We start from the raw sequence: 25,401 nt of genomic DNA on the forward strand, positions 1-25,401 counted from the left end.
CTCCACATGCCTGTGGAGAATTACTCAGAACTTTGTTTTTTTTGCATTTTATTTGGAACCTTGGTATTTTTAATGCTGGAAATTACTTGTTGAAAGTTGCTCAGAAAAAGTCCTTTCTCTCACAGTCTTTTTCTGTTTGTGTGTGTGTGACGTGTGCATCACCATACCCAAGAGTTTTTTTGTATATTATAGGGTTTGAACTCAGGTCTTGTGTTTGCAGTGCTCTGTACTGACAGCTATCTCTCCATGTTACTTTTTGTATATGACTAGTGGAAGTATTAACACAACTCATAAGCAATCTGGCATTTTCTTTTCTTTTCTTTTTTTTTTGTTTTTTGTTTTTTTTGTTTTTTTCGAGACAGAGTTTCTCCGGGGCTTTGGAGCCTGTCCTGGAACTAGCTCTGTAGACCAGGCTGGTCTCGAACTCACAGAGATCCGCCTGCCTCTGCCTCCCGAGTGCTGGGATTTTGGCATTTTCTTTAAGTTTAAATCATACTCAATTTCTAAATTCCAGTTCCTGGAATTTAGCTGTCGTTATACTTTAATATGTGCACAGTGGCATAAACACACACACTATAGACACAGACACACATAAGACACATATGTACATATGGGGATATTTAAATATAAGTATGACATAGCAAAAGTTTGGAAGTATCTAGATTTCATTAATAAACTAAATTATTATACATTTATAAAGTAGAATATTAAATTACATTAAAAAGGAAATGTTCTTGAGGTTGAACATTCCCTTTTCTGGTATGCAGACATGTATGCATACAAAATACCCATATACATAAAATAAATAAATCTTTTTATTATTAGATTTTTGTTTTTGAGACAGGGTTTCTTTGTGTAGCCTTGGCTGTCCTGGAACTTGCTCTGTAGATGAGATTGGCCTACTCACAGAGATCCACCTGCCTCTGCCTCCCAAATGCTGGAATGAAAGGTGTGTGCCACGACTGCCTGGAAATAAGTACATCTTAAGAAAAAGGAAGTGGGATGGATGGATGGATGGATGGGAGGGGGAATGGATCAATGACCACAAATTATTAAGTGAAGAACTACAAGGTACACATTGTAAGGGAGCTGCTGGGAAGAGAAACTGGGACTGTGGAAGGGTTGGGAGAATTTCTTCTCATGGTTTAACACTTGCAGCTTTTGAAATTTAAAATATGTTTAGAACTTTCTGCAGAATAGCAGTTTGAACAGTGTTCCTGTGTCTTGTCCTGTCTCACCCTTGGCCAGGCGGAGCAGCCCCTTCAGTGAGCTCGAAGCATGCTCTCATCATGGATGAGGTGGATGGCATGGCAGGCACTGAGGACAGGGGTGGCATTCAGGTGACAGCATTGTATCTTTCTTTTACTGTTGGTTTTTAGATTAAGAAATATGGGTTATAGCATTTGAGGGCTTTTTAAAAAATACTAAAATATATTAAATAGTATTAAATTAATGATTTTTATGTTCCCAATTTGCCTTTTAGGAACTCATAGGCCTGATAAAGCATACTAAAATTCCTATCATTTGTATGTGCAATGATAGAAATCATCCCAAAATTCGCTCTTTGGTTCATTATTGTTTTGATCTTCGTTTCCAAAGACCTCGGGTTGAACAGATTAAGGTATGATGATTGTAATTAAAAAAAAAATGAAAAAAAACCCCACATTTATTTGGTGTATGTCTCTGTGTGTCTATGTGCACACACATGTGAGCTCATGCATGTACAGTAGGGTATACATGTGGAGGTCAGAGGGCATCCTTTGGGTGGCCGTTCTCTCCTTGTACCATGTAGGGTCTAGGGATCAGTCTCAGGCTTCAGGTGTGATGGGAAGTGCCTTTACCCACTGAGCGATCTTGCTAACTGCCTTAGGGTTCCTATTGCTGTGATGAACACGGTGACCAAAAACAACTTGGGGAGGAAAGGTTTTTTTTTTTTTTTTTTTTGCTTACATTTTCACATCACTGTACCATAGAAGGAAGTCAAGACAGGAACTCACACAAAGCAGGAACCTTCCTCGATGCAGGAGCTGGTGTAGAGACCAGGGATGGCACCACTCACAGTGGACTGGGCCCTCCCCCATCGATCACTAATTAAGAAAATGCCTTACAGCTGGATCTTATGGAGGTGTTTTCTCAATCCCCTTTGCTCGTCTCAGATGATTATAGCTTGTGTTGGGTTTACATAACACTAGCCAGCACACTGGTTCAGAGTTTCTTTTTAAATGTCATTATCATCTTTACATAAAGGTTGATTTCAACTTTAGGCAGCATCAATATTGTAGCCAGTGAAGTTTATCCAAGATGCAATGATTGCTAAATGAAAACTTGGGTCAGTTTTCAAAGGTATCTCACAAGTATTTTAATAGAATCTTAGATGCTGTGAGTTAAAAAGGCCAGTGACGATGTCCTTGTCAATTTCAGAGCGCGATGCTGTCTATTGCATTTAAAGAGGGTTTGAAGATCCCCCCTCCAGCCATGAATGAAATAATTTTGGGAGCGAATCAAGATGTCAGACAGGTGAGTTAGGTATATATTATGTGTGAGATGTTACTCTTGTAATTTTATTGTTTTGTGTGTATGGGCGTTTTGTCTGCATGTAAGTGCGCTACTTGTGTGCCTAGTATTGGCAGAGGCCAGAAGCGGGCATTAGAATGCTTGGCCCTGGAATTACAGATGGCTGTGAGCTACCATATGCTCTTAACTGCTGAGCTATCTCTCCAGCTCTTGACAGTGGTTAATTCCTTTGCCCCCTCATTCTTCAAACAGTCACCCTTTCTCCTCCTGACATTGCCTTATTTGTTTCTTGTAGGTTTTACATAACATGAGTATGTGGTGTGCACAGAGTAAGGCACTAACGTATGACCAAGCCAAGACTGATTCTCAGAGGGCCAAGAAGGACATCAAACTGGTAAAATGTGTTCCCATTTCTTAGTTATGAGGTTGAAATGTTTCTTGTTCTGCGTGTACTAGCTCTGTAGACATAATGCACTCCTGTGTTGGACCTGTGGAGCCCAAGGACTTGTCAGACCTGTAGACAGTGGGACAGTGAGCTTTTCCTCAGGCATAGTCCTTGTCCGTTGCAGATTCTGAGAAAGGGATGTTTTAAGTGAGACCCATGCTTCATCAGCATACCTTCTGCATGCATTCATGGCCTGTAAGGTTTTTACTGCTGGGAATTGTGTATTTCAGACGGTTTAGTTTAACTCCACAGCTAGGGGTCTCTATCGGTTGCCTCTGTGCTCTGTTTTATTAGTCAGAAATTATAATTAGAGCCATAAGGGTTTTTTCCCTCCTCCCTTTCAGGACAGGTTTTCTCTATGTAGCCTTGGCTGTCCTGGAATTTAACTTTGTAGACCAGGCTGGCATCAAAATCACAGGGATCTGCCTTCCTCTGCCTCTTGAGTGCTGGGATTAAGGGTGTGCACCACCACCGCCTGGCTCATAACCACCAGTCTCTTCCATCTCCATAGTTTTGCCTTTTCCAGAGTATTATATAGTGAGAATCATATAGCATGTAGCCTTTGGAGATTGGCTCCTTTCACACATAGAGTACATTTGTATACATTTAAGGCTCTGTCCTGTCTTCTAATGGACTGACCAACTGTTCTTTCCTTTCCCTGTCCTTGTATTTGGTCTTTTGAGATTGTGTGGCCTGTGCTCAGTTGGGCTGGCTTCTAGACAGTGTGCAGCTGAGGCTGACCTTCAACTCCCAAGTGCTGGGATTACAGATAGATCCCAACATTCCTAGCTGGTATTTTTTTATTAAAATCGTTGAGTAGTAATAGTCCAAGGCCTAGACGTGTATTAGTTTATTTACCCATTTTATTACTGAAGGACATCTTAGTACTTCCAGATATTGATAAAGGTGCCTTAAGCTGTTCATTTGGGACCCCCAAAGTGCTGTGCTATCTCCTCAGCAGGCAGTGAAGGTTCCTGTTGCTCATCTCTTTACCAGTATTAGGTTTTGGTCATTCAGTCATTTTGTGCCCCTTCTTGGCAGGGCCCATTTGATGTTGCCCGGAAGGTGTTTGCAGCTGGAGAGGAGACTGCACACATGTCACTGGTGGACAAATCGGATCTCTTTTTCCATGACTATTCCATAGCCCCCCTCTTTGTTCAGGAGAACTATGTCCATGTAAAGCCTGTGGCTGCAGGGTAAGCACTGAGGACACGGGGGTAGGATCAGGATCTTCTAGTGCTTGTGCAGAACGGCTGGGGTGGAGGTGCTGTAACCCAGACTGGCTCTTCTCTGCAGGGGTGACATGAAAAAGCACTTGATGCTTTTAAGCCGGGCGGCAGACAGCATATGTGACGGTGACTTAGTGGACAGCCAGATCCGGAGTAAGCAGAACTGGAGTCTTCTGCCCACACAGGTAAGCGTGGGGCCTACTGCAGCTGAAAAAGATTCTTGTGGTTCTTGTAATTCGTTTTTTTCTTTAAATAATTTTATTTTATGTTTATCAGTGTTTTACCTGTATGTATGCATGTGCCTGTGGAGGTCAGAAGAGAGCATCAAATACTCTAGAAATGGAGTTACTGATGGATGTGAGCTACCATGTGGGCGGTGGGAACTGAACCCAGGTTCTCTGGAAGAGCAGCAAGTGCTTGTAACTGCTGAGCTATCTCTAGTCTTTTGTGGCAAAATTATAGTCTGTTTAGAGAAAATACTCTAGTTACTATTGTCTTTATTTTCTAAAAAGTGTTTTTATGTAAATGGAGGAATGGGAGTAAGTGTTCTAGGTGTCAATTCTAGCCACAGGTGTGCATCAGAAGTCTTACTTACTGTTTTACCTTAAGAATCTTTGTGCATTTGTGGCTCTCTGAGAAAAGTGCACCCAGGGCAGAAATGGCAAGGTTCTTCATTGCTGCAGAAGTCCATTTTATTATGAAAACAGATTTAATATACACTTAATCTTTAAAAGTATTCTTACATGTGAGAATACACACTAGACATGGAATCCAGAGCCTTGTACATGCAAGATAGCACTCTACCGCGGACCTGTGCCCAGAGCTCTGCATTTTGTGTCCATTCATTACTGGTCCGAGGAACAAAGCTTTCCAGAAAGAAAGTCTGCCCTCTTCTGTTTTTGTTTTGTTTGAGTCTTGTTGTGGAGCCCTAGTTAGTCTGGTATTCATTCTGTAATGCAGGTTGGTCTCAGACTTGAGGCAGTCCTGTGTCAGTCTCTTCCAGGTGCATATCCGCACACCCAGCCCTCCCTGCCCTCTTTTAATTCAACCCATACATTTGCTTGAAAAGAAAAAAAACAATGCCTCATTCTTGAAGTATAGATCGTGTATACAGTGTTCTGTCTGCATGTACACCTGAACACCAGAAGAGGGCACCAGATCTCATTACAGATGGGTGTGAGCCACCATGCAGTTGCTGGGAATCGAACTCAGGACCTCTGGAAGAGCAGCCAGTGCTCTCAGCTACTTAACCATCTTTTCCCCCACTAGATCTTTTTTTAAAAATCTTATTTTCACAAAATTTGTACAAAAATGTTTTCTTTCCTTAGTAGTTATACATTTGAGATTTTATCTTAAATAATTTTTTAAAAATATTTATTTATTTGTTATATATACAATAGTCTATCTGTGTGTATGCCTGCAGGCCAGAAGAAGGTATCAGACCTCATTACAGATGGTTGTGAGCCACCATGTGGTTGCTGGGAATTGAACTCAGGACCTTTGGAAGAGCAGGCAATGCTCCCAACCACTGAGCCATCTCTCCAGCCCTATCTTAAATAATTTTAAGCACAGAAAAACACTATATAAAAATATTCCCCAAAGCATTAGTTTTAATAGGAAACACTGCAGAATACTCCCATGTTAGCTACAGGAGGATGGTAAGTCGTCCTGGTGAAGCCCTTCTACCTTTAACCCAGTTTGTAGAGATTATCTAATGAGAACTTGGGAGAAAGTATTAGTAGAATAAGGCAAGATGTAACATTTGTGGAAAGTTTAATTAAAGTCTTCAACAGACTGAAAATGCTGCTCAGAGAAGATGTCTGAAGTCACACCTCCCCCCTTTGCATCTCCCTCGGGTGGCAGCTCAGTCTGCTCTCACCTGGTCTCCCTGCCATCAGCTGCCACATTCCTCTGCGTGATTCCTTCTGGGCTGTGATATTGAGGCTGGCTGGTCAAGGCTGCAAGGATGACTTCTGAGACAGTTGTAGACCAGGGTTGCTTGTGGCTCTCTTCCTCTTCTCCATCCCTGTATGTGTGTGCACTCCCATGTATGTGGAGACCAGAGGATGGATAATCCTTGGGGATTATCCATCAGGTGCCCCTCTGCCTTGCTTCTTGTTTTTTGTTTTGTTTGGTTGGTTTTTTGATCAGGGTCTTACTATGTAGCCTTGGTTGGCCTGGACCTCTCTTTATATATAAGGCTGTCCCTGAACTGAGAGAGATCGCCTGCCTCTGCCTTCTAAGTGCTGAAATTAAAGGTGTGTACCTCTGTGCCTAGTTTTCTGTGAGTGTGTACATGCGTGTGGCTGTCTGTCTGTGTAAATGTGTGTCGTGTGTGGGTGAGTGCATGAGGAAGCCAGAAGAGGGCACTGAATCCCCTGGAGCTAGATGAGCCACACAACCAACCAGTTGTGATGGGAACTGAACTATGTTCTTCAGAAGAAAAATAGCACTTTTTTTTTTCCTTTGTGTTGCCCTGGCTGTCTTGGAACTCACTCTGTAGACCAGGCTGGCCTTGAACTTCTGCCTCCTTAGTACTGGGATTAAAGTGTGCGCCACCATGTTCTCTTAACTGCTGAGTCATCTTTCCAGCCTCACCTATTTATTTAAGGTGTACGAGTGTGAGTGTGTGTGTGTAGGGATGTGCACACTAGTGTAGGTACCCGTGGAGGCAGGTGCATTGGATCTTCTTGGAGCTGGTATTGGAGACAGCCTTGTGAGGATGCTAAGACCTAAACTAGGGTCCTCTGGAAGAACAGTACATTCTTAATGGCTCCAAGATAATAAATAGATGATGGCCTGGAACTTGATTAGTTTACGGTGACTGGCCATTGAGTCCCAAGGATCCTCTTGTCTCTTACAGTGTTGGGATTACCATTTTCTCATGACTACTGGGGCTCTAACTCAGGTCCTCTTGTGCAGGTGGCAAGCACTTGACCTAAACTGTCTTCCCCAGTCTTTACTCTTTTCTATAGGAGAAACTTCCATACCTGTAATTAGGACAGGGAGAGGGCGCTGTAATTAGGCATCGGGCCATTACTTCATCCGTGGACTGCTAGTCTGTTTTCGGTTGCTATAATGTCCTGCCCACAAACTAGGTAAGACTTAAAGAACAGTTTATTGCACTCACAGTTGTGGGAGATGAGGAGCCTGTGTCTGGTGACACAGAGTGCTGAGTGGTACAAGGTCTGACCTGGCAGGAGACGGATGTATGTATGTATGTATGTATGTATGTATGTATGTATGTATGTATGTTTAGGTATGCTTGGTCTCTTTCTCTTACGGATTGTCTAGCATTCACTTAAGATTCTCTGCTCTAAGTCACTATGCAGTGACCCCCATCTTCAAATGCTGCATTTGGGTTAAGTCTCACCCTCTTTATACCTCACAATGGGATGAGAGCTGCTAAAGAATACCCCAAAAACAAAATGTTAATAAACTTCCACCTTAGTTTACCTTGGGGGATAAAAGATGTTTAAAAAATAAATGCAGGTGATCTTCAAAAATAAATAAAGCCTAAGACTCCCTTCCAATATTGCTGTGTGACCTGTCTCAATTATTCCCTCGCCTCCACGCCAGTCCAGAGAGGAGAAAATGGTTTATGTTGGGGCATTGGACCCCAACACTAAAGAAATAACTTTATACCAATTTAAATTCTGGACTGTATGTTTGATCTCCCCTCTGCCCCAGGCCATTTATGCCAGTGTTCTTCCTGGAGAGTTGATGAGAGGCTACATGACTCAGTTTCCCAGCTTCCCAAGCTGGCTGGGGAAGCATTCATCTACGGGCAAACATGACCGGATTGTTCAGGACCTGGCCTTGCACATGAGTCTTAGGTAAGCGGGTTAGCGCCATCCCTGTCACTCAGCTACCCTGTAGGGGTGGTATGCACTTGAAGGTGGCTGGATTTCATTGCTCATCAGCTAAATGATCTGGTTTATTGGTTAAGTTACAGTGCTTATTGAAATTAAAAATTGTGTGTGTGTAGAGAGAGAAAGAGAGAGGGATATTTTCACTATGTAACCTTGTCTGGTCTGGAGCTTTCTATGTAGACCAGCATAGCCTTGAACTACCAGAGAGATCTCCCTGCCTCTTCTTCCAGAGCACTGAGATCAAAGGCATGCACCACCATATCTGGCTAAAACCTTTTTGTATTTCAGCCCATTGACTCATATGAATGTCTTATTTTATTGACTCATTTTGAATGCAGTATTCTGTAGTGGTTAAAGAGTGGTTCCTGGTTGGTTGGTTATATGTGCACACCTGCATGCGAGAGTGCCTGTGGCGATCAAAGGATAGAGTTGGCTTTCTCTCCACCCATATGGCATCTGACCGCCCTAAGAGCTGTTTTCCTAAGGACAAAATACTGTTCATTAAAAGGACCTATGAAATTTACATGCTGTAAAATAATTACTCTGGTTGACTGGTAGTGATGATCTAATGTGGGGGGTTGGTAATGGGAAAAAACAAAGACGTGTGTCTTCTGTCCTGTGTGTTTCAGAACTTACTCCAGCAAAAGGACGGTGAACATGGATTACCTGTCCCACATCAGAGATGCACTTGTGCGACCCTTGACCTCACAAGGGGTAGAAGGAGTTCAGCACGTTGTCACACTTATGGACACATATTATTTAATGAGAGAAGACTTTGAGAATATCATGGAAGTTAGCAGCTGGGGTGGCAAGCCCAGTCCCTTTTCCAAGCTGGATCCTAAGGTAAGATATACCACCCACCGTCCATGGTTAAATGACCTTGCCGTGCTAGCAGTGCTTTAGACAATTGTTCCTCCCTGAACGCTTGCTGCCTTTCTGGCCTGTGCTTTGCAGAGACAGTGTTTTAGGATAGTGGTCAGAGGATTTGATGAATTACAGGATTCGATGCTACAGTTTGTGTTTTTATCTTGACCTCAAGGGGAATAATAAGAGAACGGGGGTAAGGTGCAAAAACAATATGTTCTTGATGAGGTGAGCTTGGGGGCAAACTTGAGGTGGTGATGTAGAGTGTTTTACAGCCTGAGGATTTTTTATCAAGTTTTTCTCTAACTTTTCTCTTCCCTTCTCTTTCTTTTGTTTCTTTTCCTCCCCTCCTTCCCTTCTCTTCCCTTCCCCAGACTGGTTTTCTTTTCCCAGAACTAGAGATTGAACCTAGAATGTTCTGTGTACCATACATGTGCTCTTACTGCTGAGGTCTCTCCAGCTCCTTTTGAACTTTTTGAGACGTGGTCTCATTAAGTTGCCCAGACTGACCTTCACTGTGTTTTACATAGTCTAGGCAGCCCTTTCCTTTGTCTCCTCAAGTTGCTGGGATCACAAGCATGTGCTACTGCCATGTGTGCCGGTTTCCATGGTTTGTAGTCAAGACCAACTTGAATCTTAGTCAGCTCTTTTTGACTTATTTGTCGATCACAGATTAACCACTGATTCTTTTGTGTGTGTGTTTTTGTTTTTGTTTTTTTTTTTTTTTTTTGAGGCATGGTTTCTTTGTATAGCCCTTGTCTAGGAACTTGCTCTGAAGACCAGGCTGACCTCAAACTCAGAGATCTTCCTGCCTCTGTTTCCAGAGTGCTGGAATTAAAGATGTGTGCTGCTATACCCGTCTTAACTACTTATTCTTAATTTTTTTTTTGAGCTGTGGGTTCAAAATTCTCAGATAAATAAATAATATAAAAAATGCTATGCGCTGGGGACATAGCTGAGTGATGGTGGAGTCGCCGAATGTGCACAAGGCTTACCCTGATCTCTAGTAGCACACAGCTCTAGAGGAGAATGAATGCACTTCCGGTTCTATTATGCATGTGACTATTTTGCAAATAGTTTAAAGGGATTTCCTGGGCTTCTCAAAGCTTCAGCTTAACTGATATTAACGCATTGTCCAGCACTCAGGTCAGGATAACCACTTTCCTCTGTTCTTTAGGTGAAAGCAGCCTTCACAAGAGCTTATAATAAGGAGGTCCACCTGACCCCGTACTCGCTTCAGGCAGTAAAGACATCGAGACTCAGCACAGGCCCGGCACTGGATTCTGAGTACCATGAAGAGTCACAGGAAGATGACAGTCAGTCTGATGAGAAGGAGCAGGATGCCATAGAGACCGATGCCATGATCAAGGTAGTGTGTTCAGCTATGGCAGGAGCACCTCAAAGATGACCTGTGCTCCTGTGTGATGGGAATAATAAGGCCGGTTCCGCATGGAGCCAGGGTAAGATGACCTGTGCTCCTGTGTGATGGGAATAATAAGGCCGGTTCCGCATGGAGCAGGTGAGCTGGAAGTGCAGGTATTCTTGGTCATCATAACTGAAGATGATGGGGTGGGTTTCATTTCCACACACACATACAATTTATCATGATTTTCTAAATCAATCTCTCTCTCTCTCTCTCTCTCTCTCTCTCTCTCTCTCTCTCTCTCTCTCTCTCTCTTTTTCCGAGACAGGGTTTCTCTGTGTAGCCCTGACTCTCCTAGAACTCGCTCTGTAGACCAGGCTGGCCCTGAATTCAGATCCACTTGCCTTGCTTCTGCCACCCACAGCTTCCCAAGTGTGTGTGCTACCATGCCTGGCAGTTTCATTTTTATAACGTGAACTTCTTATAGTAGTGTAGGAGCCAAATAGCAAGAAAGTAGGCAATCGTAGTGATGGTCATGTATGTGTACTGCAAGAATACATGTACGCATGTGTATGGTTTTCTAAGTGTCTTCCTTCGTTTTTGAGACAGGGTCTTTGACTGAACCTGGAGCTTGCTGCTCTGGCTAGATGCCTAGCCAGTGAGTCCTAGGATCTGCGTGTGTGTGTGTTTCCCTCTCCCTAGCACTGAGCTTAGAGAAGTGTGTTATCTGCCATACCTTGCTTTTGTGTGTGTTGATCTTCAAGCTTGTGCAGCAAGTATTTCCCACCGAGTAGTCGTCTCACCTGCCCCAGAAGGGTGCTGTTAATACTTACTTGGACTTTGGTATGCGCTTTCATACCACAGTGCATTTTCATAGCATGAACAGAAAAATGTTTTAAACAAACTATTGTTCACTTTGGCTATTCATGTTGCCTACAGCCATTGAATTGCCTGTAAAGTCTCTCAGAGCAGAAGTTGACACTTTACTAGCAAAAGACAAAGATCTGAATGAGGCATGGAGTCAGCCTACTGTTCGCAGCTGCCAAGCCACCGGGCTGCAGCCTTCTCTCCTTTCACCTGTGTGCGGCTCTTTCTTCTCCCGCGTCACACGTCTAGGAATAGAGGTCCTTTGTTTGGATTGGTTCCCCGCTTCTCTTCTCTCCCCGCTTCACAAAATGAGTGTGCTTAGATCTTCTGTGAGATTAAAAGGGAAGCTTGTCATGTAGACATTGCCATATCTGTAAGCCACCTCTTGAGTATTCTGGCTTCCTACGAACACTGTGTTCTGAATCCAGGAAACTGCCTTACACGGGGCACACCTTAGTTCTAGATCTGAGTAGCTCTAGATGTTTTCTCTGTAAGGAGCTGGCTTGTTGCTTCTCAGGTAGCAGTAGATATCTGTGACCTTGCTTTTCTAATTAAGTTGTAGATCAAGGCTTTGCTGTCATTTTATATACTCATCAACATATTAACTGTTTTGTGTGTCTCTCCTCCAACAGAAAAAGACAGGATCTTCAAAGTCTTCAAAACCAGACAAAGATAAGGAGTCCAAAAAAGGAAAAGGAAGAAGTTGGAAGAAATGAAACCATTGTTCAGTACCAATAGCTGTGTTTCACTTAACCCTCTCAACTCCCACTGGAAAGCCGTGCCCTTTACCAGAGTAGCCATGTCCAGCACAGTGGGGTGGCCTGGTGGTCCCATCATCGAGGACGGTACAGCTAGGCGGGCTAGCTAGCTCTCGTGCTCCTCTTATAGAGGGGGACAGGACGCTTCAGCCTGCACCGTCCCTGGCAACCCAGGTAGAGTGCTGGGATTCAGAGTGACTGTGTGGAATCAAAACTAGGAGCACACAGGCTTTGGAGTCAGATTTTAGTTAAGTCTGGGCGCAGAGGAACTGAGGCATCTTTTGTAGCCTAACAGTTTGTCCTCATGGCTGTTAAAGGACCAGGGCTGATTTCTTTAAAAACTCGATAGTTCTTATTTTATGGTGAAATTCTGTAAATAAACCTTAATACAAATCAGCCACCACCTGGAGCTGAGTATTCTTGGTTCATTGTCAAGCTGGCAAAGTAGGCGTCAGGAATCGAGTGTCCATGGACTGCATGGATATTCTTAAGATTGTCATCTTGTACAGAAAAGTATTATGTTAGTATATTACTTTCCGTATTAATTTGATTAGATTAAAATATTTGGCATAACCCTGTGAATCAAAGCACAGCATCCCTCTGCACTAATCATGTTGCTGCTGTAGGAAGTCGCTGAGAGGCCTCTCGGGTATGCAGACACTGGACTGCCACACATTCCTGTCCTCCCACAGTCAACCTTCAGGGTGAGACCAGTAGTCGAGGATGGGTCAGCTTCACAGGTTCATTCTGACTGGGAGATGCTGTCCTGTGAGGAGCTCGTATCCCTACTGGAATTTCAGGCTAGATCTAGAATTGTGCTTGTTGAAGGACCCTAGGGCCATGGACGTAACCTAGCCTTTGGGTGTTTAGCTTTTTAAATCAGTAAGTGCTCAGAGGTTTATGCTGCCTCTGTGAGGTGTATGCCAGAAAGAATATGAGGACCATGCTCTGCCTTTGAGGACTCATGGCCTTGTTGGGAGAGGAGACAAGTCCTGGAGACATTGCAGGTATATTAACCAGGGTAAAGGTATGCTTCCCAGAGATTGGTTCAGTATGGAAATAAATAAACACTGTGCTTAAGCCTGAGTCTCTGCATCCTGCCCTCTCTCCTCTGTTGAAACTTGGCTGCTATGGTAATGGTTTCCTCACCCAGAGGGGATGGATACTCGTGCGCATTCTTCCATTTCTGTTCATTTGGACATGCAAACCATGCCTCCCTCAGTTGAATATACATTCCAGGAAAGGCCCAGCATTCTGCTTGCTTTCAGAACAAAAAATGGTCTTTGCTTATTTAATATAGTTATGATTTAAATTATGAATGTTGTGAACAAGCTATAAAAATTTTTTTAGAGTTAGAGACTATATGATGTTTAATACAGGACGATAGCAATAGGATAAGCAATGGTGGTCTATTGGATTCCTCTTTGAAGCCCTCCTAAGCATGCCATAAAGGATGCAGATTAAAGAAGGTAAAGTGTTAAGCCGGGCGGTGGTGGCGCACGCCTTTAGTCCCAGCACTTGGGAGGCAGAGGCAGGCAGATCTCTGTGAGTTCGAGACCAGCCTGGTCTACAAGAGCTAGTTCCAGGACAGGCTCCAAAACCACAGAGAAACCCTGTCTCGAAAAACCAAAAAAAAAAAAAAAAAAAAAAAAAAAAAAAGAAGAAGGTAGGTGTTAATGCCTTGGCATTTGTGCGGACCTAAATGTCTGTGTTGGGATCGAATCTCCTTGCAGCTCCTGAAGTGGCCTGTGGTGCCCCACGCTGCCTAGGTTCTCTGCACATTCTGTGTAGAGTACCAAGTCATGGCCATTGATGCTGTGTCTCAGACAAGTCCCTCTAGTTCCTTTTGATAGATTTCGGCAGAATTGCAGTAGCATTATCTGTTGACTTCTTAGAGTTAGAATGACTTGTCCACACTAGGATGGGCATCCCCTGAAGTTCTAGGATGAGTGTCCTCACAAGGGAAAGCTGAGGCCTGTAAATCCCAGAATGCACAGATGCCAGGTGACCTCAGTGGTGTGGGGAAGTAGCGAGAAGCTTGGTACTAGTGACTGTCTCATTATGTTGTGCTGCTTAGTGAGGTCACAGCCTCTGGTGAGCCCCAAGAAGACAGATAAAGCCAGAGGTGTGAAGGTGGGATGCTCGGATGCCAGAGAAGCTATTGATGATGCTCAGTTGCTGGCTGTTGTGCGTGAACCACCTGGTTCGGGTGACTCACATGTCTGCTGGCTGTTGAGACTGGTGACACTGGCTACGCACAGGTCATGCTGAAGGTGTGGGTAAGCACAGACTTCCTACAAGTGAGTATGCCGTGTGCTCTGGGAACATAACAAATAATGTTTCCAGGGGAAACCAGATGATTTAATTTTGCAGTAGGAATCCATAGCATGCACCGGAATGGACAGACAGATACTAGGTTTATGCATTTTGAACAGATGAATTGTCTTTGGTGTTTTGGTTTAAGGGACAGACTCTATAAGGGCTCCAAGCCACCTCTTCCATCACTTTCTCTATATCCAAATCCAGGGAAATACTACAAATATCTAGTTAACAGTTTAATTTTAAAGAAGATACTTAAATAAAAAAGTCATTAGAAAACTGGATATTTACAATATACTACTAACGGTACAGAGCACACACAGAGTTCAGCAAGCAGCAGGTCGTGTCACTGTATCCAGGAAGGACCACTCTTCAAGTCTGCTGGGGTGGACACTGCCTCCTGAGGGAGCTGCCGTCTACTCAGGAGCTGTCTAAGAAAGGGACAAATAGACGCCTTAGGGAGGTCTCAATGCTGTCCTGCTCATAAGAAAGCTGGACTTCCTGCTCATTTCTGGAGCATGAGTCCTGCAGACGCCCAGTCCTATGGACCTACAGTACTGAGCTGCACGGCACACTGGAGACACTGCTATCAAGCAGGAGGAGCAGTAATAAAGCCGCCTTACTGCCAGGGATGTGAACATGGCAGGCTGTAGAGCGCATGTTTTCTTCTGAAATTGGACAAAGGTTCCTTTTCTGAAGGAAGCCGGGGAGCAATAGCTTTAGTCCTTACTGTATGAGGAGACGCCACAGCAGTGGGTCATCCTGACTCACTGAAGACATAGCTTCAAGGAGCTCTGACACACAGCTCAGTTCAGGCTTCTGTAATCTACCACATACCTTGATGCAAAGACAGTATGGGAGAGAGCCTGGAGCTTTATTAACAAGGCTCCACTTGTACAAGTGGTAGAGACATACAGATGCAGGTGTGGATTTGAGACAAAATGTAATAACTAACTGCCCAAAGGAATAAGCAACCAGCAACAGCACAGCTGGAGGATGTCATCTTTTCAAAGAATCTGCTGGGTTAGATTCAGGCCCTGTGTCTGCACTTGAGGGTAAAGTCCTTGAGCCAAGGGATGGCTAGAAACCATGTTATGATGAGGTGAGTTTATCCCCTGAGTAAAAGTTGATTTTATTTTATCAATATAACCCACTAAATGGAATAAAGGGAGAAACCTTTGTCATCACATGATTCATTGACAAAATTCAACATTCAGAAAACTAAGAAACTAATTAGAGATAGTTCTTAAAAAAAAAATCCTAATAAAGTGAGGGATGGTGTTGTAAGCCTTTAATCCCATGTGAACAAAAATCCTGTCACCAGAAGGAGGTAGAAGGACTATCTGCAAGTTTGTGTGGCCAAAGCGAGACTTAGGGAAAAAGGCCCTGGGATTTCAACATCTCTGGAAGTCAAACTTTGTACTGCAAGTAGTCAACTAAAAAGCTCCCATTTAAAGAAAGCTGGCTCTAGCTTTAAGGGGCTATTAAAAAGAAGCTCAGTTTGGTAAATCAGTCTAGTTAGAATTCATGATGCTTGGCTAAATTAACTTTAGCCACTTGGGAAGCCATATTACTATCACTTTAACATTTAAATAAATAAGTCTGTTAAGACAGTTGAGAATTACACATTGCACAGAAGGAGCCATTGCCAGCATGAAGGATTAAGCTGTGGACCCTGGGCTTTGCGGCCCAGGAGGAGAGTGCGCAGTGGGGCCTTACCTGGGCCTGCGGCTCACTGTTCCGTCTCTGTCCGTAGGTGCTGCGTGCAGTCTGAAATCTTTTTCAGTTGACTAGAGTTTAATCTTTCTGAACACATGGGACATGTGCTTTCACTGTTTAGTAAGCTGTTTGGGGGGAGATAAATGCAGAGTTATTTGTCTATCTTCGGGTTAAGCTCATGGAAAAATCAGCCACTTCTGCCTACACCTCTTAATGCCTCCGCCCACTGAGGCAGGATAAGGACTTTTGTCAGGGAAGATCCCCTGGGGGAGAATGCTCTCAGAGGTCACAAGGTTCCTCCAAGAACACAGAGGAGCCCTCAAAGGGAAGGAGTGGACGAATCCAGAAAAGGCCTGTTTCTACTCATTTATGTGATGGGAAAGGATGCACACTTACATCTTGAATTCAGAGTACAGCGCAGGGAAGCCGCAGTGTGGGCACATCGTCCAGTCGTCTTTCAGCATGTGCCGGCCCTGGAAACATTGAGTTTCTTTGACTTGGGACACTATTGCTACTTCATCTGTCTAGAAGGATGCAGCCGGGCTCCACTTTTACACTCGTTCTTACAGAGGGACTAGACCGCCTTCTATTCCAGTATGTGAATTTATCTTTTCAGATTATAGCTTATGGTAGTCATAGGATGAGCAAATTTGACATTTTAGTTTTCTGATAAGTAGTTCTTTTTTGGGGGGTGTGCTCTCACCAATGCAGCTGACCTGAGAACAAAGCACAGGCAAGCCTACAAGGAGCAGACTGCACTGTGTCACGAAGCCACTAGGTGGCAGAAAAAGCATGTGAGCACACCTCAGCCGGCTGAGTGTGCGGCTGCCTAACTCCTGGATTCCTGTGCCCTCCGAACCTCACCTTGGCTGCCTGGAATTTCATGCTAAACGTTTTCTGGAAGATGAGTCAAAGGTGAAGAAACACTGGCGTATCAAATATTCAACTGGAAAGGGACATTATGATTACAAAGACACTTACTGTTGCAATGCAGTAGGGGATGTTGTTTTTGCAGCCGGGACAAAGCAGCTCACATTCTGGGAGAAGAAACTGACAGAAGGGACATGGGGTGGTGACCTCTTCTGTCTCGGATGTGTCCGGTCTCCTGAGAAAGCATCACGTGTCATTTACAAACACCACTTGATTCCCAGCACCGTGGTGAGCAGAGAAAGGCGTTATCTGGAAAGAACTTATTTGCGGGCTCAGATTTCCCAGCTCCTGGGAGGATGGAGCACATTTGCCTGGCCAGGTCCAGCTGGCATTCATGAGCACCGCACTGGTGCACTGTCTCCTCAGTGTGGTCCAGCAGTGGCCACTGTGGGATTTCCCGTGTCTCCCTTCTGTGTAACTCAAGTAAAGACCACCCAGCTGTTTTAACAGACATTTCCGGGCCGGTGGGCTGTCCTAACTTTGTAGCCACTGGTGACTAGCAGCTGCCGTTTTGGAGCACATAGCTACTGGCCGCTCCTGTTGTGTGGGGAAGAGAACAAGTCTCTCCAGGGTCGGCACTGGTCAGCATGGCACTGAGCCATCCGTCCATCTTGCGGTCATGTTATCCTGTACACTGGAAGGTTCCCTGGGTCAGACTGACTTGGTTGAAGCCACTTAGGTTGACCAGCCTCAAAGCTCTGCCATGGGGCATTTCCTGTCAGGATTAGCATTTGTGCTGGCAGGTTTGTGTCAGTCAACTTGACACAAACTAGAGTCACTGGAGAGGAGCGAGCCCCAATTGAGAAAATACTTTCATAAGATCGGGCTGTAGACAAACATGTATGGTATTTTCTTAATTAGTGACTGATGGGTGGGGCCACCTCTGGACTGGTGTTCCTGAGTCCTGTAAGGACTCCTTGGCCTCTGGCTGCTGCCTCCAGGTTCCTGCCCTGTTTGAGTTCCTGACTATATTGATCATTTACGGAAGTGTAAGCCCAACAAGCCCTCTCTCCCTTGCTTTTTGGTCATGGTGTTTGATCATAGCAATAGTAACCCTCACTAGGACAGCAGTCAAGTCTGCTTGCTTCCTCTTGCCATTACCATCACTTGCCTGGCTGCGTCAAGGGTCCCCTAGTTATACTGCACTACTCTGATTAAGTAGTACAGAGATACAACTGATTTTTCCTTTTGTAGATTCCCAGTGGTCTACTTCTGTCTAGGAGATAATGTCCCCACAATGGGCTGTGTACTGAAGGTGTGCCCCACTGCCAGCAGTGTTCAGAGAGGCCCTTTGGGAAGTGTTGATCATGCAGGCTCTGAATGACTGGGGATTTGGAACTGCGGAAAGAGGAAGTCAGTTGTGGGGCAAGGGTAGGGAGCATATCTTTGAAGAATGTCATGCCCTGGCCCCTTGTCTGTCCCTCTCTCTGCTTACTGATTGCCACGAGGAGAAACATTCTGCCATGTGTTCCCCACTTCCCCACAGCCGTGCAGGGTCTGTGAAACAGGCACAGCAGAGTCTTCTAGGAAGCCAGGCCTGCCTTCATCACAGTGCTTGCTTCTGGAGGCTCTGCTGGCAGTGCTCTGTGCCAATGTGGAGTTTCCATGCGGAGAACATCCATGCTTTTGTTCAATCTCTCTACGGCAGACAATGCTGTCTGTCTAAGAGCCATTTTCCTCTTGCCAAAACAGCATTGTTCACACTTGACAGAATGCTTCACAGGGCGGCTCTCTGTGGCTATGTTGGAAATCAAGAGTGAAGTAGCCCTGGACACAAAGGCAAAGACCCATGGATTCCTTAATTCTCTCTCTTCTTCCTGCCTTGAATGGAGATGTGGTGTGTAGATGTGGCAGCTGTCTCGCAACCTTGCGGGAAGAGGAGCCCCCTATGCTCTGGACGGCCCTGGGAAAATGGCATCAGTACACAGGGGCACCATCCCTGGTCGACGATGCCTTGTGTATGGTTCCCATAAGTTCTGACCAGACATCAGTCGGGTTCCTGTCGCTTTTATTCCCTATTATTAGTTACCCCTCTGGTGGTAAAAATGCCTAGCAGGAGTCAGCTGAGGGGAGACAGCAGTTACTTCGGCTCCTAGTTCACCGGGCCTATCATGGAGGAGTGGGCGGCGGCTGGAGCGCAGAGAGAGGGAAGCTCAGCTCACCCACTCTTCCTTTTATCTGGTTTGGGGTTCAGCCTGCATTCGGGGCAGGGAATGCACCCTGTACATATACCCAAAGGTATGTCTCCTAGGTGACACTAAATTCAGTCAGGTTGACAGTAAATGTCAGCTATGACCTCTGCCCCTACCCTTACCCACTTTATCTACAGAGCCTATATATATATATTAGAAGTCCCATTTGAAAAGTACCCCAAAGATGTGTTTGGACAGTAGAAATGGGTGCTCTGCCCACCTGACCATCGCTTCAATTTTCTTTTTGTACTTGGCATCAATTTTGTTGCGGTATTCGGGCCTCATCAGCATAGCCGCAAAGCTAAAAGCAGAGTTCTTCAGGCCCGCCCTGTGACACTCAATCACAGTCGATGTCAGGATAGGCACGATATCTGCAGGACACGCAGGGAGCAGAAAGGAGACAGCTGAGTGCACTGTTAGTCTGGACCACACGAGCCACATCTCACAAACAAACCCAAAGAGGACAGGGTGGTGAGTCTGGCCCTCTGACTTTTGTACGGCCCAGGAACTGGTTGAAAGAAATAACAGTAATATTTTGTGTGACGTGTTAAAGCCACACGAGCTTCAGATTTCTGTGTCCAGAAGTTAAAGCTCCATCAGAGCTCAGCCCCAGTCACACCACGGGGTGACTGACGAGTGACAGACCAAGTGGATTAAGATGTCTAACATCTGGCTCTCTACAGCAAGTTTGCTGACACCTGTCACACTGTGTGACCAAGGCTGTTCATTTAAGGGTGTTCTAAAAACAGGTCTGGGAGAAAGGGACCTTTCCCGGAAGCCAGGCTTGAAAGTAGCAGATGACAGTGTTAGACAATGTGAACTTGGGCACATGTTACTTCCCTTTGACCTGCCAGGCAGGACGGTCCTGTGTGACAAACTGCCAGTGAAAACCCTGGGTGGAATCTGATGTGCTCCTGGCACACACGCTGCAGACCTGGCAATGCTATGACTCGGGTTCCGTGTCATGCACAGAGGAGTTTCAAAAGCGTCTGTCCACACTTGGTTCCACTGGGCTTTTTTCCCCGGTCATCTTGCTCTCCGCTGCCCTTTTCTCTTTGGTATAATAGACCTTCGTGTTTGCACTACTGTGGGCTGAGCCTTGCAGAGTTTCTGGTACCCCAGCCTGCCACTTTCTGGGTTGCTGTGGAGATAAACGACTTGACAACACAGGGAGCTCTGAGCACGCCTGGCTGGGGAGTGCACACCTCAGCGCTGAGCCCCAAGTGCGCGCAGAGCTCCCTTAGGACAGGACTTACGGGACGGGAACTTGCTGATGTTGTTGGCCACTCGAATGAGCATGCGTGCCCCCTTCATATGATCTCCGCTCTTAACATGAATCTGAAATAAATGATGCCTTATATTAGCTCCAATCCGTGCTTTCTTTCCCCAAACAATTCGTTGCCTGTGGCCCAGACAACTGAGCTGAGAGTCCCAATCTTGCCACTGGACTGTGCTGTCCTACTTTCTCTTCAACAGCTGGCACCTAGCACCATGGCTACATCCTATGTTCTCCTTCAACAGCTGGTTCCTGACACCATGGCTACGTCCTATGTTCTCCTTCAGCAGCTGGCTCCTGACACCATGGCTACGTCCTATGTTCTTCAACAGCTGGCACCTGACACCATGGCTACGTCCTATGTTCTTCAACAGCTGGCACCTGACACCATGGCTACGTCCTATGTTCTTCAACAGCTGGCACCTGACACCATGGCTACATCCTATGTTCTTCAACAGCTGGCACCTGACACCATGGCTACGTCCTATGTTCTTCAACAGCTGGCACCTGACACCATGGCTACATCCTATGTTCTTCAACAGCTGGCACCTGACACCATGGCTACGTCCTATGTTCTTCAACAGCTGGCTCCTGACACCATGGCTACGTCCTATGTTCTTCAACAGCTGGCACCTGACACCATGGCTACGTCCTATGTTCTTCAACAGCTGGCACCTGACACCATGGCTACATCCTATGTTCTTCAACAGCTGGCACCTGACACCATGGCTACGTCCTATGTTCTTCAACAGCTGGCTCCTGACACCATGGCCACGTCCTATGTTCTTCAACAGCTGGCACCTGACACCATGGCTACGTCCTATGTTCTTCAACAGCTGGCACCTGACACCATGGCTACGTCCTATGTTCTTCAACAGCTGGCACCTGACACCATGGCTACGTCCTATGTTCTTCAACAGCTGGTTCCTGACACCATGGCTACGTCCTATGTTCTTCAACAGCTGGCACCTAGCACCATGGCTACGTCCTATGTTCTTCAACAGCTGGCACCTGACACCATGGCTACGTCCTATGTTCTTCAACAGCTGGCTCCTGACACCATGGCTACGTCCTATGTTCTTCAACAGCTGGTTCCTGACACCATGGCTACGTCCTATGTTCTTCAACAGCTGGCACCTGACACCATGGCTACGTCCTATGTTCTTCAACAGCTGGTTCCTGACACCATGGCTACGTCCTATGTTCTTCAACAGCTGGCATCTGGCACCATAGCAATGCTCAGTATTGTATTTTGCCTTGGGACCCAACGTAAGTCCCTGGTCCGTCTTTTACCAGCCTCTGTGGGCTAACAAGTTGTTTAAGTTGTAGTGAGAGCTGAGCACTGAGTGAGCCAAGGTCTAGGAGGAAGAGAGGGGCTGTGAACGAAGTGAGTTCAGCCTGCGGTGGGAAGGAACTGAAGTCAGGCAAATCTGGATGGGGTCTGGGAAGCAAGGGGGGCTGAAGGCAGGACGAAGCTGCAGTAGGCAGAGGCCCAGCCCCAAAGCCATAAGGATACTGTGACAAAATTAAGCATCAGTTTCTTCAGCCTTGACATAATTCAATGTTTTTTGGTCTTTGTTTGTTTTGATTTTCAACATAAGGTTTCTCTGTGTAGTCCTGACTGTCCTGGAAATGACTCTGTAGACCAGGCTAGCCTCAAACTCAGAGATCTGTTCATCTCTGCCTCCTGAGTGCTGGGACTAAAGGTGTACGTCGCCACTGCCCGCCTTGTTTTGTTTTGTTTTGAGACAGGGTGTCTATGTAACTTTGGCTGTCCTGGAACTCACTATGTAGACCAGGCTTTCCTGGGATTCAAAGAGTTCCACCTGCCTGGGCCTCCCAAGTGCTAGGATTCAAAGTGCGAGCCACTGTGGCCCTCCCAAGGGTTAAGCAGTTTTGATAGCTACAGTCACAAATTTTAGGAAGTGCTTGCTGCTTTGTGAGAAACTGGCACAAAGGGGAAGGCACGAGGGTGCTCCATCATGGAGGGGGTGCAAGGCTGGTTCAGCGTGGAGAGGTGGCCACGGGAGCTGGGGGCCAGCTCTGCTTGCTCAGCTCCTCCTAGAACCCCGCTCTTGCTCAGCTCCATCTTCCATCACCTTTTTTGAACTTTTCTCCATTTTGCTGGCTATGAACTTACTCCTGAGCCACTGAACTCATTTCTCATGTCTGAAGCTGGGGATGAACCCTCTGCTTCTCTAGCCTTTGGTCCCCTGGATGCTCTGAAGGGAGGTACACTCCCAGGGCTGAATGTTGGGGTCTAAATGCCTACTCTTTATAATAAGTGTTTCAGGCCTGTGAGTCTACCGTGGTTACTCAAGTCTAACAATTAAACTATGTAAAGTTAAAAGTTCACTCTGCCTGCTGTGCCTGTTCCCTGCCAGGTGCTCCGCAGCCAGACGAGGCCACCATACCGGTCAGCACAAACACTAACAGTCCCGCCACTAGAAAGTTCTGTGGAGCTACGTTTAACTAGTTGGTAGTTAGGATTCAGATCCTTTTAACTTTGTGAGGGGCCATCAAGGTTGAATGAGCTCGCTGTACTGGACAGACAACTGACTTAGAGACTCGGGTAGCACTGACATTTTGGGAAAATTTGTTAATTGAAGCCTGTTTGCATCTTTACAAAGACCTAAGTGTATAATATAATATACCTAAGTGTATAATAATAGAGGGCATGGAGAGAGGGCTCAGTGACTTGATTTAGTTCCCAGTACCAGTGAGGTGGATCATAACTCCTGCTCTAGTGGGATCCGATGCCAGTGGTTTCTGTGGGCACTACACTGTGCACATACTCACACACATATTAAAAATAATAAAAATAAATCTTAAAACAGAAGCCAGGCATGGTGGTGCATGCTATAATCCTGGCACTGGTGACCCGAGGCAGAGGCAGAGGCAGGAAGATTGCCACAATTCAGAACCAGTCTGTTTTACACGGTAAGTTCCAGCCAGCCAGGAATAATAGCATGACTCTGTTTTAAAACAAACAATAACAGAACAAGCAAACAAACCCCAGTATACTGGGATGGGATGCAGCTCAGAGGTACAGTGTTTGTCTATTATGTGTGAGGCCCTGGGCTCAATCCCAATCTATATATACATAAAAAATAGAAAAACAGAAAGGCTCCACATCACAACTAGAAATAAATAGGCCAGCCGATGTAGGGAGATCCTGTGTTAAAAACAAAACCAAACCTGGAGAAACACACACGGCAAAGTCTGCACCCATCTTTCCTCCCCTGAATGGGCTTTAGTGTTTTCAACCCTGCCTCACGATTCCCCAGGAGGAAACTACCGCTGTCTCCAGGCTTCTCCTTTTATGATCTATTGTACCTGCTTACTTCTTGCTCTTTGGTATAAAATGGCACCATACTGGAGCTGGCCTGTGCTGCTTTGCTACTTGAGAATATAGAGATGCAGGGAATGGTTCTAAAGCTCGGAGGACCGGAAGGAAGCCCCGCTGGGTGAGCAGGCCTCCTGGCCGGTAGATCCCACACCACTCGGCCCAGCCTCACCTTCACGAGTATGTAACTGTGCAGGATCATGAGGTTGGTGGCCATTTCGGAGGGGATTTTGATCTTCTGTGACTTCAGTTCTGCGTACATACTGAAGAGAACATCATGTGCGTTCCGGTAGTTCCCTTGGAAAAGGAGCAGGTGTTACTGCAGAAGACCTGAGACCTCACCTCACAGGTCAGGCTGTTAGTCATGCTACTAACAGCCTTTTCTGCTTTTGTGAGTCATTCTAGGGAAAACGGTGGTGCCTTAGAGATCACCCCCACAGTGCACTGAGTTCAAATCCTTCAAGTTCAGCCTCCTCCTCAGGCCCATGGTTAGAGTCCCCACACTATTCTGTGGCCCTGAACCAATCAGTCTTCCTTTCAGGGTTTCTAAAACTTCAAGTTTCACCCCCAAGCCCAACACCCTGAGGCTGCAAAACCCACAGCTCACTGGCATGATATCTAGTGTGTGTGAGGTGCTGTCCCCAGTACCACCAAACAAGACCCCCCAAATGCAGTGAGATCAAATGAAATTCCTTAGCAGAGGCTCAAAGCCCCGTTGGAGCTAGCCTGCCACCTTCCCAGCCCTTCTTGGTCTTGTCCAGAGCACTGGTCTCATCTCTTGCTCTCTCTGCTCCTTCACCCCAATCTCCTTCCATCATCCTCACCCCATCCTCCATCTCCTTAGTGCAGACCCTTCCTGTATCCTTAGGGGTCCTGGTCCTTCCATCATCCTCACCCCATCCTCCATCTCCCAAGTGCACACCCTTCCTGTATCCTTAGGGGTCCTGGTCCTTCCATCATCCTCACCCCATCCTCCATCTCCTTAGTGCAGACCCTTCCTATATCCTTAGGGGTCCTGGTCCTTCCATCATCCTCACCCCATCCTCCATCTCCCCAGTGCAGACCCTTCCTGTATCCTTAGGGGTCCTGGTCCTTCCATCATCCTCCATCTCCTTAGTGCAGACCCTTCCTATATCCTTAGGGGTCCTGGTCCTTCCATCATCCTCACCCCATCCTCCATCTCCCAAGTGCACACCCTTCCTGTATCCTTAGGGGTCCTGGTCCTTCCATCATCCTCACCCCATCCTCCATCTCCTTAGTGCAGACCCTTCCTGTATCCTTAGGGGTCCTGGTCCTTCCATCATCCTCACCCCATCCTCCATCTCCCCAGTGCAGACCCTTCCTGTATCCTTAGGGGTCCTGGTCCTTCCATCATCCTCACCCCATCCTCCATCTCCCCAGTGCAGACCCTTCCTGTATCCTTAGGGGTCCTGGTCCTTCCATCATCCTCACCCCATCCTCCATCTCCTTAGTGCAGACCCTTCCTGTATCCTTAGGGGTCCTGGTCCTTCCATCATCCTCCATCTCCTTAGTGCAGACCCTTCCTATATCCTTAGGGGTCCTGGTCCTTCCATCATCCTCACCCCATCCTCCATCTCCCCAGTGCAGACCCTTCCTGTATCCTTAGGGGTCCTGGTCCTTCCATCATCCTCACCCCATCCTCCATCTCCCCAGTGCAGACCCTTCCTGTATCCTTAGGGGTCCTGG

The 25,401-nt window shown here is 46.1% G+C and overlaps 2 protein-coding genes across 6 annotated transcripts in view; one reads left to right on the forward strand and one right to left on the reverse strand.

The window, feature by feature from the left end:
- The window catches only part of Rfc1 (replication factor C subunit 1), a 66,413-nt gene extending 53,415 nt beyond the window's left edge, over positions 1-12,998 (forward strand). For all 4 annotated transcript variants that reach the window (XM_075943415.1, XM_075943417.1, XM_075943416.1 and 1 more), the window contains exons 16-25: positions 1,249-1,340; positions 1,484-1,621; positions 2,422-2,517; positions 2,810-2,908; positions 4,001-4,155; positions 4,256-4,373; positions 7,879-8,024; positions 8,690-8,903; positions 10,102-10,293; positions 11,787-12,998. In XM_075943415.1, the coding sequence (XP_075799530.1) occupies positions 1,249-1,340; positions 1,484-1,621; positions 2,422-2,517; positions 2,810-2,908; positions 4,001-4,155; positions 4,256-4,373; positions 7,879-8,024; positions 8,690-8,903; positions 10,102-10,293; positions 11,787-11,870 (1,334 nt within the window). In that variant the 3' untranslated portion in view covers positions 11,871-12,998. The remainder of the gene's footprint in view (positions 1-1,248; positions 1,341-1,483; positions 1,622-2,421; positions 2,518-2,809; positions 2,909-4,000; positions 4,156-4,255; positions 4,374-7,878; positions 8,025-8,689; positions 8,904-10,101; positions 10,294-11,786) is intronic.
- Positions 12,999-14,452: 1,454 nt separating this feature from the next.
- Positions 14,453-25,401, reverse strand: part of Wdr19 (WD repeat domain 19) — a 65,717-nt gene continuing 54,768 nt past the window's right edge. For both annotated transcript variants that reach the window (XM_075943414.1, XM_075943413.1), the window contains exons 31-37: positions 23,867-23,991; positions 20,329-20,410; positions 19,293-19,443; positions 16,932-17,055; positions 16,347-16,423; positions 15,951-16,075; positions 14,453-14,662 (exon numbers count right to left, since the gene is read on the reverse strand). In XM_075943414.1, the coding sequence (XP_075799529.1) occupies positions 15,964-16,075; positions 16,347-16,423; positions 16,932-17,055; positions 19,293-19,443; positions 20,329-20,410; positions 23,867-23,991 (671 nt within the window). In that variant the 3' untranslated portion in view covers positions 14,453-14,662; positions 15,951-15,963. The remainder of the gene's footprint in view (positions 14,663-15,950; positions 16,076-16,346; positions 16,424-16,931; positions 17,056-19,292; positions 19,444-20,328; positions 20,411-23,866; positions 23,992-25,401) is intronic.

This window comes from Microtus pennsylvanicus, chromosome 12 (assembly GCF_037038515.1).
Source record: "Microtus pennsylvanicus isolate mMicPen1 chromosome 12, mMicPen1.hap1, whole genome shotgun sequence".
NCBI lineage: Eukaryota > Metazoa > Chordata > Mammalia > Rodentia > Cricetidae > Microtus > Microtus pennsylvanicus.